The sequence below is a fragment of the Mesoplodon densirostris genome, chromosome 8, assembly GCF_025265405.1.
Source record: "Mesoplodon densirostris isolate mMesDen1 chromosome 8, mMesDen1 primary haplotype, whole genome shotgun sequence".
NCBI lineage: Eukaryota > Metazoa > Chordata > Mammalia > Artiodactyla > Ziphiidae > Mesoplodon > Mesoplodon densirostris.
Window position 1 is genome coordinate 19,047,989 of NC_082668.1, and position 13,662 is coordinate 19,061,650.

Consider the following 13,662-nt stretch of genomic DNA (forward strand, 5'->3'; position numbering starts at 1 on the left):
CCGAGGTGGGAGGGAGGCCCCAGGTGGGAAGGGATCAGCTGTCCCCAGGCCTCAGTGCTGGCTTCCCTCTCTCTCCCCCCTCCTTCTCCACCACTGCCCCCACCAGCTGGCCTCCCTCCCTCCTGTTCCCTCACTAGAGCCCCACCGTCTACCGCCTCGAGTGAGATGTCCTGGCTCCCCTGGCCAAGGCGAGACACGGTTACGTGTCTAGTAGCAAGCCTGGCTGAGGCACGTCTGGGACGGTTCTGAGGAGTTTTATCGGAAACTGGAGAAGAACAGATGGTGACTGATAAAGGTCCTGCACGCAGCCCGGTTTGGTGGGCCTGCTGCTGTCTGCAGGCTGGTCTGGAAACCCTGGCCTCCTGAACCTTTGCTTGTCGTCCTTGAGTAACACCCCCCTTTCAGGTAGAGGACTGAGGTGACCCAGGTGGAGAATACCTCCCTCCCTGCAGCCCCAGGACAAGTGTCAAGAGAAACGGACCAGGGCATATCCCAGGTCTCCCTCCCCCCAGCAAAGAGCCCTGGAGGCTGCTTATCTGTGCGAAGTGCCTTCTGTAGGGGCAGAGGGGACAGGGAGGGGCGATCGGGTGTTTGGGGCTACAGAGAAATGGAAGGTTGGAGGCACAGTCCAGACTGCGGGCCTCTAGGCTGGGAGAGAAAGGGTGTCTTTGGGAGCATGTTCATGCATACACACATATGCAGGGGGGCTGAGAGGCAGGGAGCCCTATCCCGAGCTCCTTCAGTACCACACCCAGTGACAGAGACCTTCTGGGGAGGAGGCTGGCCAAAGAAAGGCATTAGTATGATGTCGCGAAGCGACTTGTGGGCTCTGACTGCAGAGGGTCATACAGTCCAGCCCTCTGGCTGCTCCACTTACTACCAGCTCTGTGATTTGGACAAGCTACTTAGCATGGCTAAGCCTCTGTTCCCTCACCTGTAAGACAGGGAGATGACAAGAATAGTTCCTAAGCAATGTGGGAGCGTTGAGTGAGGGAATGCTTGTAAAGTGCTTAATAGGACGCTTGGCATTGCTAATTAACGGTAGCTGCTGCTATTACTGTTGTTGTTGTTTCCTGACTCCAGGCTCCCTCCACCGCTGCCAGGGCTCCCCCAACGTGGGCCATCTCCCCACCCGGCTGTGACCTTCCCGGTGGCTCAAAGGGGACTACTCACCGAGCAGGTCTCTATTACCTGACTCGCTGCGCACATACTGGTGACCCAAATTCTCCTGGACGCTGCCAGAGAGGTTTGGCTGTGACAACCCCTTGTCCTTCCGCAGCCGAGAGAGGCCCCAGCGCAGGCGGCTTCGGCTTTCTGCAGGAGCTGCTAAGAACCAGGCCCATGAGCACTTGCCCAGCCGGTACGACAGAATAGAGAACTTCTGGCCCCGACCCTAGCCTGTTCCCACACCAGCCTCTGCCCCTCGGCCTCGCGTCAGCCCGGCCCTGCCAGTTCCGTCCTCAGGGCCTCCAGAAACGCCTGAGCCTCTTTGCGGTGGGTGTCCCCGGCCCTCTCCTTCTCCCAGAGCGTCCCTCCAGCGCACCTGTCATCCCAGCCCCACACCCGCACCCCAAACACACTCGTTCACACATTCGCCCTCCACTCTCCCCCTGGGCCCCTCCTTACCTGAGGAGCCCGACACGGCGCTGGCCTCGGAGCCCAGGGACTCCGCGGAAGGCGTGGTGGCGCCGGCCTGGGCGGCCAGCTGGTTGTGCGCGAGGCCCAGGCGCCGCAGACTCTCGCCCTCGGACGTGGCCCTGCGCAGCCGGCTGAACAGCGGCGTGCTCCGGACCGACGCGCCCCCGGAGTCCTCGCTGCTGCCGCTGCGCTGCAAGCGGCTCGACAGCCGCTCCAGCGTGGAGCTGAGCCTCCTGCGCACCGCCGGTACCGGGGAGCCCCGCGCCGAGCTGCCGCCCTCTGAGCTCTCCCCATCCCCACCGCGGGCCTCCCAGGCTGGGTGGCGCTGCGCGGGTGGGGTCCGCCGCAGGCGCTGGGACAGCGACAGCGAGAGGCGGCGGACGAGGCCCGGCTCCCCGACCGCCCTGAGGTCCTGCACGGAGCGGGAGCGCTCGGGCCGTCGCACCAGCTCCAGCGGCGTTCCCGCCGGGCTGGGCCGGTACATGCCGTCCTCCTCCTCCGCGCCACGGAAGAGGCCGCGCTCCTCGGAGCGCGAGCGGCTCAGCAGCCGCAGCCCCCGCGACAGGGGCGACTCACGGCTGCGCTTGAACTTGGCTTCGAACACGGCCTCCGACTCCAGGTTCTCGATGCTGCTGCTGAGACTGCTCCCTGGCCTGCGGGGCACCGTAGGGACCCGGGCTTTCTCGGCTGGCCCTGGCGGAGCCCCGGGCGAAGGCAGGCGCTTCTCGGAGGCTCCCAGAGGTGGGGAGGCCACCCTGGCGAACACAGCCGGGTGGGGCTTGGGCTCCGACGGCGATGCGACAGGGCCCTGCGGGGGGCCTTGCGGGGGGCCTTGCGCGTGGCCTGACAGCTGGAGCGACTGCATGATCTGGGCATAGGGTGTGAGGGGGGGCGCTAGGGTTTGCGGAGCTAGCGGGGGCTGTGTAGGCTTGGGGGCTGGTTCTGGCGTGGACTCTGGGGCCTTCTCTCGGGCAGGCTGGGGTGCCGAGGGCTGTGCAGCATCACTGGGTGTGGCGACAGGAGGTTCTGAAGCCTTAGGGACACTGGGCTTGGGGGCGCTGGGCCGCACAGGGCTAGGTAGCTGGGCCTCGCTGAGGGCGGACAAGGAGGGAGACTCCTGCAGCCTGCGGGCCCCGAGCCGGGCCACGGGGATCTCGAGGGGCGCCCCAGCTCGGCGGTGCCGGCCCCCCGGCTCCGCCTCAGCCTGCGAGAAGCTGCTGCTCTTCTGCAGGCCCCGGGTCTCGGGCGGGTGCTGATGGTGGGGTGCTGCTTCGCTGGAGGCCGCCCGAGCCAGCCGGGGGTCCCGGGCACGGCCCCCCAGGCTCTCCAGCAGGGGGCCCCTTAGGCCGCTGACCTTGCCATCCTCAGGGCCACCCCGCAGCAGCCGCTGGCGCAGGGTCTGCAGCCTCTGGGCATACTCGCCCTCGCCCAGGCCTCCTCGGGTCAGGCGGGTGGCCCCCGGGCTGGGGCTTCGGCGCTGCGGCAGCTCTACAGACGCTGCCTTGTGCAGGCCCCGGCCCGGCTCCCTCGGCCCGGCCCGGGGCAGGGCGCTCTCAGCCGAGCTGCCCCTCCGGAGCTCTCCCCGCCGGGGGCTGGGCTCCTGGCCTGGGGAGGGGAGGACCTGAGGGCTGGGGGCCTCCTGGTCCTGAGAAGGGGCCTTTCCTTGCTCCTGCCAGTCCATGGGGGTGGCGGCCCCAGCCTCTGGGGCGCCCGGGGCCTCATCCTCAGTGGGAATGTCAGTGAGGGACACCCGGGAGCCCGAGAACTCAGGCTGCAGTGGCCGGGGCACTGAGGGCAGCTCCTCCAGCTCTTCCTCTTCAGAATCGGAGGAGGACGACAGCCCTCCACTAGGGGGTGGTCTTCTGGGTACGGCCACCCACACCCGCTCCGGGGGTGCCCGCAGCAGCTCAGGGATGGGGCGCAGCACCAGGTGGCACTTGTAGCTGATCTGGGAGCGCTGGAGACAGGGTACCAGAGTCAGACCTGAGGGACCCACGGGGCCAAACTGACCCACTCAGGCCCACCTCATCCCCGGGGGAGAAGGCCTACGGCAGGCAGAAGTGGGAGCTGAGAGAATTAAAAGGTGGAGGAAGACAGATGAGCAGAAGTGAGGGCACCTGATAGAAAAAGCAGGGTTAGAGAGAGAAGGCTGTAGAATGAGAAGATGAAGCCACGGAGCAGGGCCCAGCCAAACTCACCTGCCATCTCCGCCGGGAGAGGAATAGCTTTAAGTGATCCGTGCTCACCTCTGCGCCCCTTGCCTGTGCCTGTAAACCAAGAAAGAGGGCCTGAGGGAAAGCCCTCTGTCAACCCTAACCTTCCAGGTTTGGCAATGGAGAGACAACGGCCACAGGAGGGGACAGTAGACAGAGCAGCGTCGGGTCTGGGCTCCTGGGGCTCCCTCTCCCAGGGGATCTGTCACAATAACTCCCACAGTCAAGGTTCCCACGTGTGGACAAATTGCCTGAACCTAAGCGGAGAGGCGGGAAGTCGGTGGCTCCTAGGCTTCAGAGCTCACACCAGGGCTCAAGGCCCTGTCCTGGTGCACTGGCTGCCCTGGGAGGCCTGTGCTCAGGCCCCCAGCTTGAACCCTGCTCCCCAGCTCCCCAGCTGTCTCCATGTAGAGACAGTGCCCCAGACATCTCTCTGGAGCCTTGGGGGGCCACACCTCAGATGCTTCCCTCAGCCACCTTTTCAGAGCTCATTTCTGATCTGAGAGACCAGGCTTGTACTCCAAGGACAGATGCCAGAATGACCTCAGCCTTCTGTTGACCCAGCACGATGCTCCCTGGACGGTTTGTTCAGTCGCTCTTTCTGGGTCATTTGCTGAACCCCTCCCTCTGCCTGGCACTGTGCCCTGCAGTGCTGGAGTTTGAAGATGAGTGAGAACTCTGCCACAGGGAGTTCAAAACCAAAAGGACAAGACAGCCAGGCCACCCACCAAGCACAGTGTGGGGGACCAGGGCAGGATGGAGGCGAGCCACAGGAGTGAGGAGGACTGGGGCTGGTCTCGAGAGCCAGGGAGAGCACTGATGTGCATCCCTAGGATGAGGGGTGGGGGTCCAGACCTGTGCCTTGGAGTCCACGATACCCCAAGCTGAGCCTCAGTTTCCTTATCAGCAAAAGGGAAGTGATAATACCTTCCTCTGTAGAGCTATTGTCAGGCTAACGGATCATATGTAAATAAAATGCATGTCATGGTTCCTGTACACACTAGGGACTCAATAAAATGGAGCTGTTAGTAACGTTCTCGCTCCTTCCACCTCTTCTATCACCAGTTTGCAAGACAAGACTCACTTTAAACCAAGGATGTTCTAGGGTCTCCTCTGCGGTAGGCCTCCTGCAAAGGAAAGAGGATTAAGAAGGGATTTATCATTCATTCATTCATTCAATAAATGTTTGGGAAAACGGGGCCTCTAAGGAGTTGGGGGATTGACTGTCTACGGGCGGAGGCTTGGGCAGGAGTAGGGGCGGCGTGAGGGGACTCTGCATGGGGGAGGCTCCTCCGGCCTCATACTCACAGCCGGTCCCGCACCAGCACTTTGATGAGGAAGCCCCGGGCCTCCCTGCTCAGGCTCAGGAACGTGGTCTCCTCGAAGGCCACATTGTAGTTTTGGATGTTCATCAACGTTGTCCGATCGTTCTCCCCGACAAACGGAGAGATTCCCGTCAGGCTGCAGGGGTGGAGATGGAGGTGGCTGGAGTGAGATGTGGGCCCCGGGGCTGAGATGAGACAAAGTGGGGTGCCAGTGGGAGCGCAGGGCCGGGGACAGGCGGAGGCTGGGTGAATCTGGGCAGAATCTTGCAGACTTTGGCCTGTCCTGCCCCTACTCGATCCCCTGAACGGGCAAGGAAGCAGTGCTGCCTTGAGACCTGGGCCACCAGGTCCTTATCCCAGGCCCGTGCTCTAGAGGACCTGTTCCAGCCCTCCTCCAGCCGCGGCCTGTCCCTGAGGTGAGGAGCCTGTGCCAAGGGGATACGCCCCTGGAGCCTGGGCCTCCCCTTTGTAGCCCACGTTCTGGACTAGTTCCCTGCCTAAACGGCACTGAGCCGGCACTGGCCTCCCAAGCACGCCACGCGTGCCCACCCCTTATGGAGGGGTGTGGTGGCGGCCAGAGCTTGGACACTCAGTCTGGGTGTCCACATTCATGCACGTGGAGGCCCCTCCCAGGGCAGGAAGGAACCGGCGTGCGGAAGAGAAGAGGCAGGCTGCAGGCCCCCAACTTCTCCCTTGCCCCAGGCTCTGCAAACGTTAGGGGTGGGCCTGCTACGAGACCGTTAGGAGACGGGGTCCTGAGTGCAGAGGGGTCCTTACCAGAGGAAGGCGACGACACCCACGGGCCTGAGGGGAAAGGAGAGTGGATGGGTAAGAGGACAGCCCAGCTCCCACCGGAAGTGAGCAGTCCTCTTGCTACCATGATCTACTGAGGAAAGGTCCTCCCTGTGAACACGGCCGTGGACAAATGGGCACAGCGTTGCCTCCTTGGGGGAGGACCCTGAACCCAGAGATCCCGACATGCCTGGAGGACTCAAGGGTCATGGCAGGGCCGGCCTAGGAAGCCCAGAGGAGTCTGGGGGACCAAGAGACCGTGCCTGCCTCACCGGGGGAGACAAGGTGGCTGTAGGTGCGGAGGCCCAGCACCCAGGACTGTGAGGGCTGAGGCTTGAGTGACTGGGTCAGCCCTAACGGATGAGGGGGAGGGAGCGACATGGGCAGGAGACCCCCGTGCGCAATGCCACCAGCCAACTGTCACAGTAGGCATCCGGGCTTAGTAAAGCTCCTCCGTGCCACTGAGCGAGCCCTCAGCATGGCACTGAGGGAAGCTGCCCTGGCCCGTCCCAGCAGCCCAGTATGCCAACGTTACCAGATGTCCGTGACCCCAGAGACAGGGGTCTGGTTGACAACCTCGGGTGCCACGAACTCGGGTGTGCCATATTGGCAGTACTGGGGCTCTCCCGGCGTCAGCTTCTGAGCGTTCCCGAAGTCACAGATCCTCACCTGCTGTTCACCCTCAACACCATCCCATACCAGCAGGTTCTCAGGCTGCAGGACACAAGGCAAGACATGGGAGCTGAGTGCAGCGGGGGGGACACCCCAGTGCCTGGCTCCTACAGGTGCCGTCTGCTCCCCACCCCACACCTGCATCTCACCTTGACATCCAGGTGCAGCACATGGTTCTTGTGCAAGTAGCATATTCCCTCTAGCACCTGCCGCATGTAGGCCCGGATCTGTGAAAACAGGAGGCCCAGAGTCCGGGCTGGGGTATTATGTTTGATCACCAGCAGGGTTGTAGCAAGAAGCCAGGCCATGCTTGGGAAGTGGCCTTCAGGTGGCTGGTGGAGGGGGCTGAAACATAGGTTTGGGGTTCCTGAGATTCAGGGCTTCCATATACAGCTGCACAAGTTGGGCACCGCACCATTATAGGAGGGCGCCATTTGCATGATAATAAAAAGAATTGTGCAGTGCACAACTCGTACAGCCCTACATGGCAGGACATCATTGAGACTGAACAGAGTCTAGATGGGGCTCCTTCTGGCGCAAGGCCTGAGGAACCTTTATGTGAGGAATACTGGGAAACAAACAGAGTTCGGGGCCAGGGTGGGTGCCGAAATTTTCAGAAGACAATTTAAGTGCCAGCGTGGGGGTCTGCTCTGATGGGGGAAGGGGGCTTTGCTGCCTACCTAACAGTGCTCTCCACCACCACCCCTGGTCTATTCGTGGGCACAGATGGCATGCCCAGGACGCACCCCTCGGGTCTCAGAGCTCAGGTGGGTGAACACTGGTGCCCAACCTGGCCCCTACCACCCACTGCCCTCACCTCAGACTCACACACGGTGGGTTTCCTGGCCATTCGCTCCAGCAGCTCCTCTGTGCAGCTATGTCCTGGATCAAGGAGAACAGTGACCAGTGCCAACTGCTGGGCCTGCCTTAGGCAGTGCCCTCCACCCCCAGAGCTCAAGTCGGGTGCCAGCTCAGCACAGGGTCCTCCTTCCCCGAAAAGCACATCTGCTACCAGTGAGCAACTGCACCTTCCCTCTTCCCCCTGTCATCTGGGTGCTTAGATGGGACAACCCTGCTTGAACTCTCACTTGCTGTGGGATCTCAGGCAAGTCACCTAACCTTTCTGAGCCTAGGTTCCCTCCGGTGTCAAATAGGGATAAGACTCCTCTCACCCACCTTGTGAAGTATTTATAAGGATCAAGTTAGAGCAGCATTTTGTTGACTGTGGATGGAACTCCTTGACTCTATTAGAGAATGACCCAGAAGGCCCATGACACATAATAATTTGTCATTTTACTGAGGTTTGGGTTCGAACAGTACAGACTGGGAGGCTAGCATGTAGGACACGGTCACCCTGCAGGTGGCAGTGACAAGCCAACCATCCAGCATCCTTACCTCAGTGTGACTTTGTTTAACCATAGCTCTTATGAAAGGATAAAATCCATTCTTTATGAGAAGAGCCTCTCAAATAAAGCCAAGTATTAATGGGGTCACTGCAAACGTTCAGATATACTGTACTGCATTTCATGATAAAAATCATGCACCTTTTGCCACCTGTGTGACCTCGAGTGAGTTACTTAACTTCTCTATATCTTAGTTTCATCATCTATAAAATGAGGATAATAAAATTCCAAGAGATAAGCATACGCGATGATTAAATAGATTAATATCTGTAAAACTCCTAGAACACTGCCAGGCACACATCAAGCGCTATGTAAATTTAAGCTAAAAAATGTTGTTTTTCACACAAGTCACCAGACTCCACTCTGTGAAGTATTTATAAGATGTCTTCAGAACTCCCAGCTGTCAATGGGACCATTTTGTAACGTGTGAAACGTGTTGCTAATCGGCTGTTACAAGGGCCAGTCATTCAGGCCATGTGTCCCCCACCCACCCAGCCTGTCCCAGGATACAGCTCGGTGACAATGACCAGTCCCCGGCGCCTCTCGAAGGCCTCATGGAAGTAGAGGATGCAGTCATGCTGGAGCCGGGCCAGCAGCCGGGCCTCTCGCCACGCCGACGCCTTTGGCTTGGCCTGACTGGGGATGAACTTGGCTGCAAACTCCAGGCCAGAGCTTCGCTCCACTACACGCCGCAGGTAGGAGAAGGCACCCCTGGGTGAGGACACAGGGAGAGGACAGGGCTCAGGCGTTGCTGAGCCTCAGGCCCAGCCTCCCTTGGGCCCCGGACACCACACCCCCTCCTAGCCCCACACCTGCCGATCTCCTGGTGGATGTCGTAGAAGTCGCTGAGTCTCCTTCCTCGCCGCTCCTCGTCTTCCCTGACCCCCTCCACCTCCATAGCTGTCTGAGCTGAGGAGAGATGCCTGGTGTTAGGTGGAGAGGGCAAGAAGGAACGAGGGCACAGGGAGCGCAGGTGGAAGGCACGGCCGAGAAGCAAGAATGTGGGTGCCCGAGGCAGCGCTGCTGGGGCTGCAGCAGGTGGCGGTCTGGAGTGGAGGGCCGGGTGAGTGATTCCCGGTGGGAGGGCGCTCACGTGGGATTCCTGGGTGAGCCCTTGGCCTTACTCCTCTTGAACTCCAGCCCACCTGAGTGCACAGCCAACTCTGCTTTGCAGGAGACTTCGCCAGCCAGGTTGCGGGCCGTGCAGGTGTAGACGCCTCCGTCCTGGGACCCCGCGCTGAGCACCACCAGGGAGCACTCATTCTCCTCGTACACGAAGCTCACGTGGTTGCTCTCGGTCAGCAGCGCCTCGTCCTGCAGAGGTGGCCGTCACCTCCAGTCCAGGCCTGGCTTCCCCTCCACCTGGGACCCAGCTTTACCGCCACGCCAGAGACCCAGTCTCATCCTTACCTTAGGGCCCACCATTATCTCCACCCTAGGGGCCTTGCTCAGACACAGGATCAGCTCCACCCTTATTTCCCAGGGTCACCAGCACCTCTGGGTCCCACTTCCTCCTCCTTTTCACACCTCTGACAACTGCTCTCCTCTCTGTCCAGGCTCCTCTGACCCCTCCCACGCCCCCGGGAAATCACTCCTCCCTTCCCCGTAGGCTCCTGGCCAGCCCCAGCTCGGACTCCATGGAGGCCTTCATCAGCCTCTGACCTTGTACCACATGATGTCCGGCAGTGGCTTCCCCTCAACCACCACGGCGAAGCGAGCGGTTTCTCCAGCTCCCACCTCAACGTCCTCCATGATGGACTCAAACCGAGGGGCCTCTGAAACACACAGGGGTGAAGGTGGGGGAGGGAGGGGGAGAGAATAGGGGGGTCACGGGGCCTGCCTCTCTAAGCCCTCCCTCAGCGACTGGCTCAGGCGGAACACCAGACCGCCCCTGCCCCCCCCACCCAGAGCCCCAGCAGGCCACCCTGAGGCTCTCAAACTCCACCCCCAGCAACATGAGTTCCTGGCCTGGACCAAACGCTGTCCTTGCAAATCCAAACGTGATGTTCTGCAAACCTCAGAAAACCCAAGCCGGGGGTGCAGGCTTGCTTTGTTTGGCTCTCGTATTCATGTGCCAGCTTTGAAATTAGGAGATTTTCACACACAAAAGAAATCTGGACTTCCTGTCTCTCTTGGAAAATCAGGACTGGCTGTCCTGAGCTGCTTCCCTCACTGCATTAATGGGCTGGCGAGGAGTGGCCGACACTGCCCCCTGTGGGTGGTGGCCCTTCAGCACAGTCCTACCGTGGGCTTCTCGAACTCTAACCGTCCTGGGCCCTGCAGGCAGCTCAGTCTATGACCCTGAATCAAGTTCATGGAGGGCATTGCCTCTATCTTGAAGTTTTCTCTCTGAATCTTATTTAAATATTTAAGGGGCCTTCAGCCATCTGGGAGATGGCAAGATGAATCCACGGGCACCAGTTCTCAGTTTAGTTCTCCCACGTGTGACTGATTTTATTCTCTGCACATATCATGCGGTTGTGTTATTTCCTGGTAAAGCAGCTTCTAATTCTCATGATGGAATTAAATACATATTCCAATATGCTTGTGCTTTTCGAAGAAGCCTGTGACTTCCTGGTGCCCTCCTCCTCCTCTGAGAATGTTTGAGGATCTGGGCTTTAAAGGGAGTGGGAGAGGGAGGCCTTGAGGGAAAAGCAGGGGTGCTGGGCAAGGAGCACTACCCGGCCACAGGCACACAGCTCAACCTTTACATAGATAAAGGGGGAGGTCATCCTGGGGAATATGCATCAGCGGAGCAGGTGTGGGGGAAAGAGGCCATTCCACCCACCTGGGGGGTAGGGGGTGGGGCACAGCAGGAGGGGGTGTGGATCCAAGCCCCAGGCCTGCTCTAGCCCTGGCCAGCTGGGACTCAGTCTCCCTCAGTCACTGTCCCAGCCAGGCTGGCTGCAGGGCTCTCAGTGTCCAGAGCCTCCCCAAACCCCAGGGCTCCTCCTATATCTGGGAAGAAAGATGAGTCCTGCAGATGGTACTGTCAAGGAGCAAAGCGGTTGGGAATTCCCTGGTGGTCCAGTGGTTAGCCCCGTGCTTCCACTGCATGGCGGGGCGGGGCGCCCAGGTTCAATCCCTGGTTGGGGAACTAAGATCCCGCAAGCCATGTAGTGCGGCCGACAAAACAAAACACACACACACACACACACACACACACACACACACAACCAAGGAGCAAAGCGGTGGCTGAGTAGGAAGTGCCAGGATGAGGTGGGGGGAAGCTGGGCAAAGGGGAAGACACATAAAAGGGAAACCAGTACCCCATCTACCGCGGGGCCAGTAGCGGCCCCGTGTCTCCTCCTCACACACCCTACTGCCACCTCTCTCCTACTTTAAGGCTGCCTGCTCTGCCCTCTAGAATCTGGTCCCTGGTCTGCTGGGAGTGGGGATGGGGGCAGTGACAGAGGTCCGTCTATGAAGGTCAGAGGATCAGAAGATGTCAAGTGAACTTCAACAGTTTCTTTTAAAGCACTAGAAAATGTACATTTACCCCATGATAAGATGGCCTGTGCTAACTAAAATGTCACTTTCTTTGCAGTTGGTTGGAATCTTATCTACTCAGCAGGTAACACTGTTTAGCTCACGCTGATCTGACGTTCGGAGTGGCAGTTACATATGTCTAGAGTTAATTAACAAACCGGAAAACAAGATAATTACTACTTCATGCATGTTACAGTCTGAGAGACTACATCTCGAAAGGAGAAATTATAAAAAGGGTCCTCACTGCAAAGGCTGGAAGGCCTTGTCAAACAGGCTTGTGTGAAAGGGCAGCAGCCAGGATCCCCAGAGCTGGGAGTCTGGGGATAAGATGCCTCACTTGGGCCTTTTTCTTTTTGAAATTGACTTGGTCCCCCACCTCCTCCCAGTTTGTTTCATTTGAAGTACTATTTCCTGTTGTGTTTAACACAGGATCTAAGAACACTGTCTGGCTTTGGAGTAGGGCATCCAGGCTTGAATCCCAGCTCCTGACTTATTAGGTTGTGTGACCTTGGGCCTGTTACTTAGCACACTCTCTGGGCCTCAGTTTCCCCATCTGTAAAATGGCTATAATAACTGACTCCATCTCACAGGGTTGATGTAAATATTAAATGAGGTGATACATGTAAGGTACTTAGCGCTGAGCCTGGCACATACTAGGTGCGCAATAAGTATCTTAGTAGTACTGCTATTGTTACTAGTACTGCTATTATTATGGCCACTAGATGGACAGGCCTGAGAGGGGAGACCTAGGGTTGGCAGGTGGGTGTGTTCACCTGGGGGTGTGAGGAGAGGGCTGTGGACCTCAGAGGGAGGGGAGGAAAGGAGGCGGCTGTCACCTACCTGCCAGCTCCAGTGTGACCGAGCAGGCCTGTGTGCCATGGCGGTTGTGGGCAGTGCAAGTGAGGGCCCCCACGTCCCGGCGGCCCACCCGGCAGATCCGAAGACAGTACTGGTCGTCGTCTGGCTGGCTCAGCTCATACACACCCGCCCGGGCCTCTAGGAGGGCCCCTCGGCAGCTAAGGGACACAGCACAGGGAGGTCACCCGAGATCCAGTCCCAGGGAGGTCGGCCTGGCCGGCTGGAGCGGGACCGCCTCACGTGAGGAGTAGGGCATGCCAGGTGGGCCCCACCTCCTCCAGACGACCTGGGCCTCCACGTGGTTCAAGGTGACGGTGACACTGGCAGGCTGTCCCTCCACCACGCACACGATGTCTGGCTTGTCCAGCACGGCGGGCGCCTCCTCCAGGGGCGGGCCTGGGAGCAGGAGGGCTGGCTCTATGCTGGGCTTGACACCAGATCCTCAGCACCCACTGCTCCTTGAACCCTCCCAATCGCCATGCGAGCTCCATTTTTACAGACGAGGAAGCCGAGGTTCAGAGGGGTTTAGCGACTTGTCTAGGGAACTCAGCCAGAAGCAAGCAGCAGAGCTGGGACTGGACACCAGAGCCTCAGCCTTGCCCACTGCGTGTGCTGCTTTTAGGAGTAAGAAGGAAGCACTCTGACAGGTAGGGGTCGCGCCCAACCACGCCAATCCCACCCTAGTTATCACGTCCACACCAGCCCTGGAGCCTCCTCCATGGACACCCAGTTCCCTGGCCCAGTAGCTCTCGCCACCGCCCCACAGAACACCAGGCTCACCACGGTCCAGCAGCTGCACGGGCTCAGAGGGGGGCGAGGGCTTGCTGCTGCTCTTGATGGTGGTGCTGAGGACCCGGAAGATGTGCTGGACCCCCTTACGCAGCCCGGTGGCCGTCCACCCAGGCTGCCGCAGGCCCGTAACCAGCACTGTCCAGTGGTCTGAGCCTAGCACCTGGTGCTGCACAGTGTAGGTCAGGGCGTCCGGGTCTGGTGGGGAGGCAGCTGCTAGAGGCAGGCCTTGCGGGGGTGACCCCCGACCCCATTCAGCTGGCTCGGGACTCAGGGATTCATCATCAGTCTGCTCTGAGGACCTGCCTCAGTTTCTCCTGTCCCTTCTGCCCGTCCCCTATCTGCTCCTGCCCAGCCACAGGCCTGGCCAGGCTCAGAGCCCACGAGGTGTCAGGCATGGGATCCAGTTACAGGCATGGAGGGACCTTGACTTAGTCCCGATTCCTTGCTACTACCTGAGGTAGGGAGACTGAGGCCCAGAGC

At 59.8% G+C, this 13,662-nt stretch overlaps 1 protein-coding gene across 10 annotated transcripts in view; it reads right to left on the reverse strand.

Moving 5' to 3' along the window:
* SPEG (striated muscle enriched protein kinase) overlaps positions 1-13,662 on the reverse strand; it is a 49,015-nt gene that overhangs the window by 7,011 nt on the left and 28,342 nt on the right. For 8 of the 10 annotated variants that reach the window (XM_060107338.1, XM_060107343.1, XM_060107347.1 and 5 more), the window contains 16 exons: positions 13,171-13,377; positions 12,663-12,786; positions 12,373-12,548; positions 9,706-9,818; positions 9,189-9,357; positions 8,856-8,952; positions 8,554-8,754; positions 7,458-7,515; positions 6,790-6,867; positions 6,504-6,682; positions 5,954-5,980; positions 5,160-5,312; positions 4,936-4,978; positions 3,837-3,905; positions 1,627-3,595; positions 1,192-1,326 (listed from right to left, as the gene is read on the reverse strand). In XM_060107338.1, the coding sequence (XP_059963321.1) occupies positions 1,192-1,326; positions 1,627-3,595; positions 3,837-3,905; positions 4,936-4,978; positions 5,160-5,312; positions 5,954-5,980; positions 6,504-6,682; positions 6,790-6,867; positions 7,458-7,515; positions 8,554-8,754; positions 8,856-8,952; positions 9,189-9,357; positions 9,706-9,818; positions 12,373-12,548; positions 12,663-12,786; positions 13,171-13,377 (3,798 nt within the window). The remainder of the gene's footprint in view (positions 1-1,191; positions 1,327-1,626; positions 3,596-3,836; positions 3,906-4,935; positions 4,979-5,159; positions 5,313-5,953; positions 5,981-6,503; positions 6,683-6,789; positions 6,868-7,457; positions 7,516-8,553; positions 8,755-8,855; positions 8,953-9,188; positions 9,358-9,705; positions 9,819-12,372; positions 12,549-12,662; positions 12,787-13,170; positions 13,378-13,662) is intronic. The other 2 variants (XM_060107340.1, XM_060107337.1) reach the window with 1 other exon arrangement.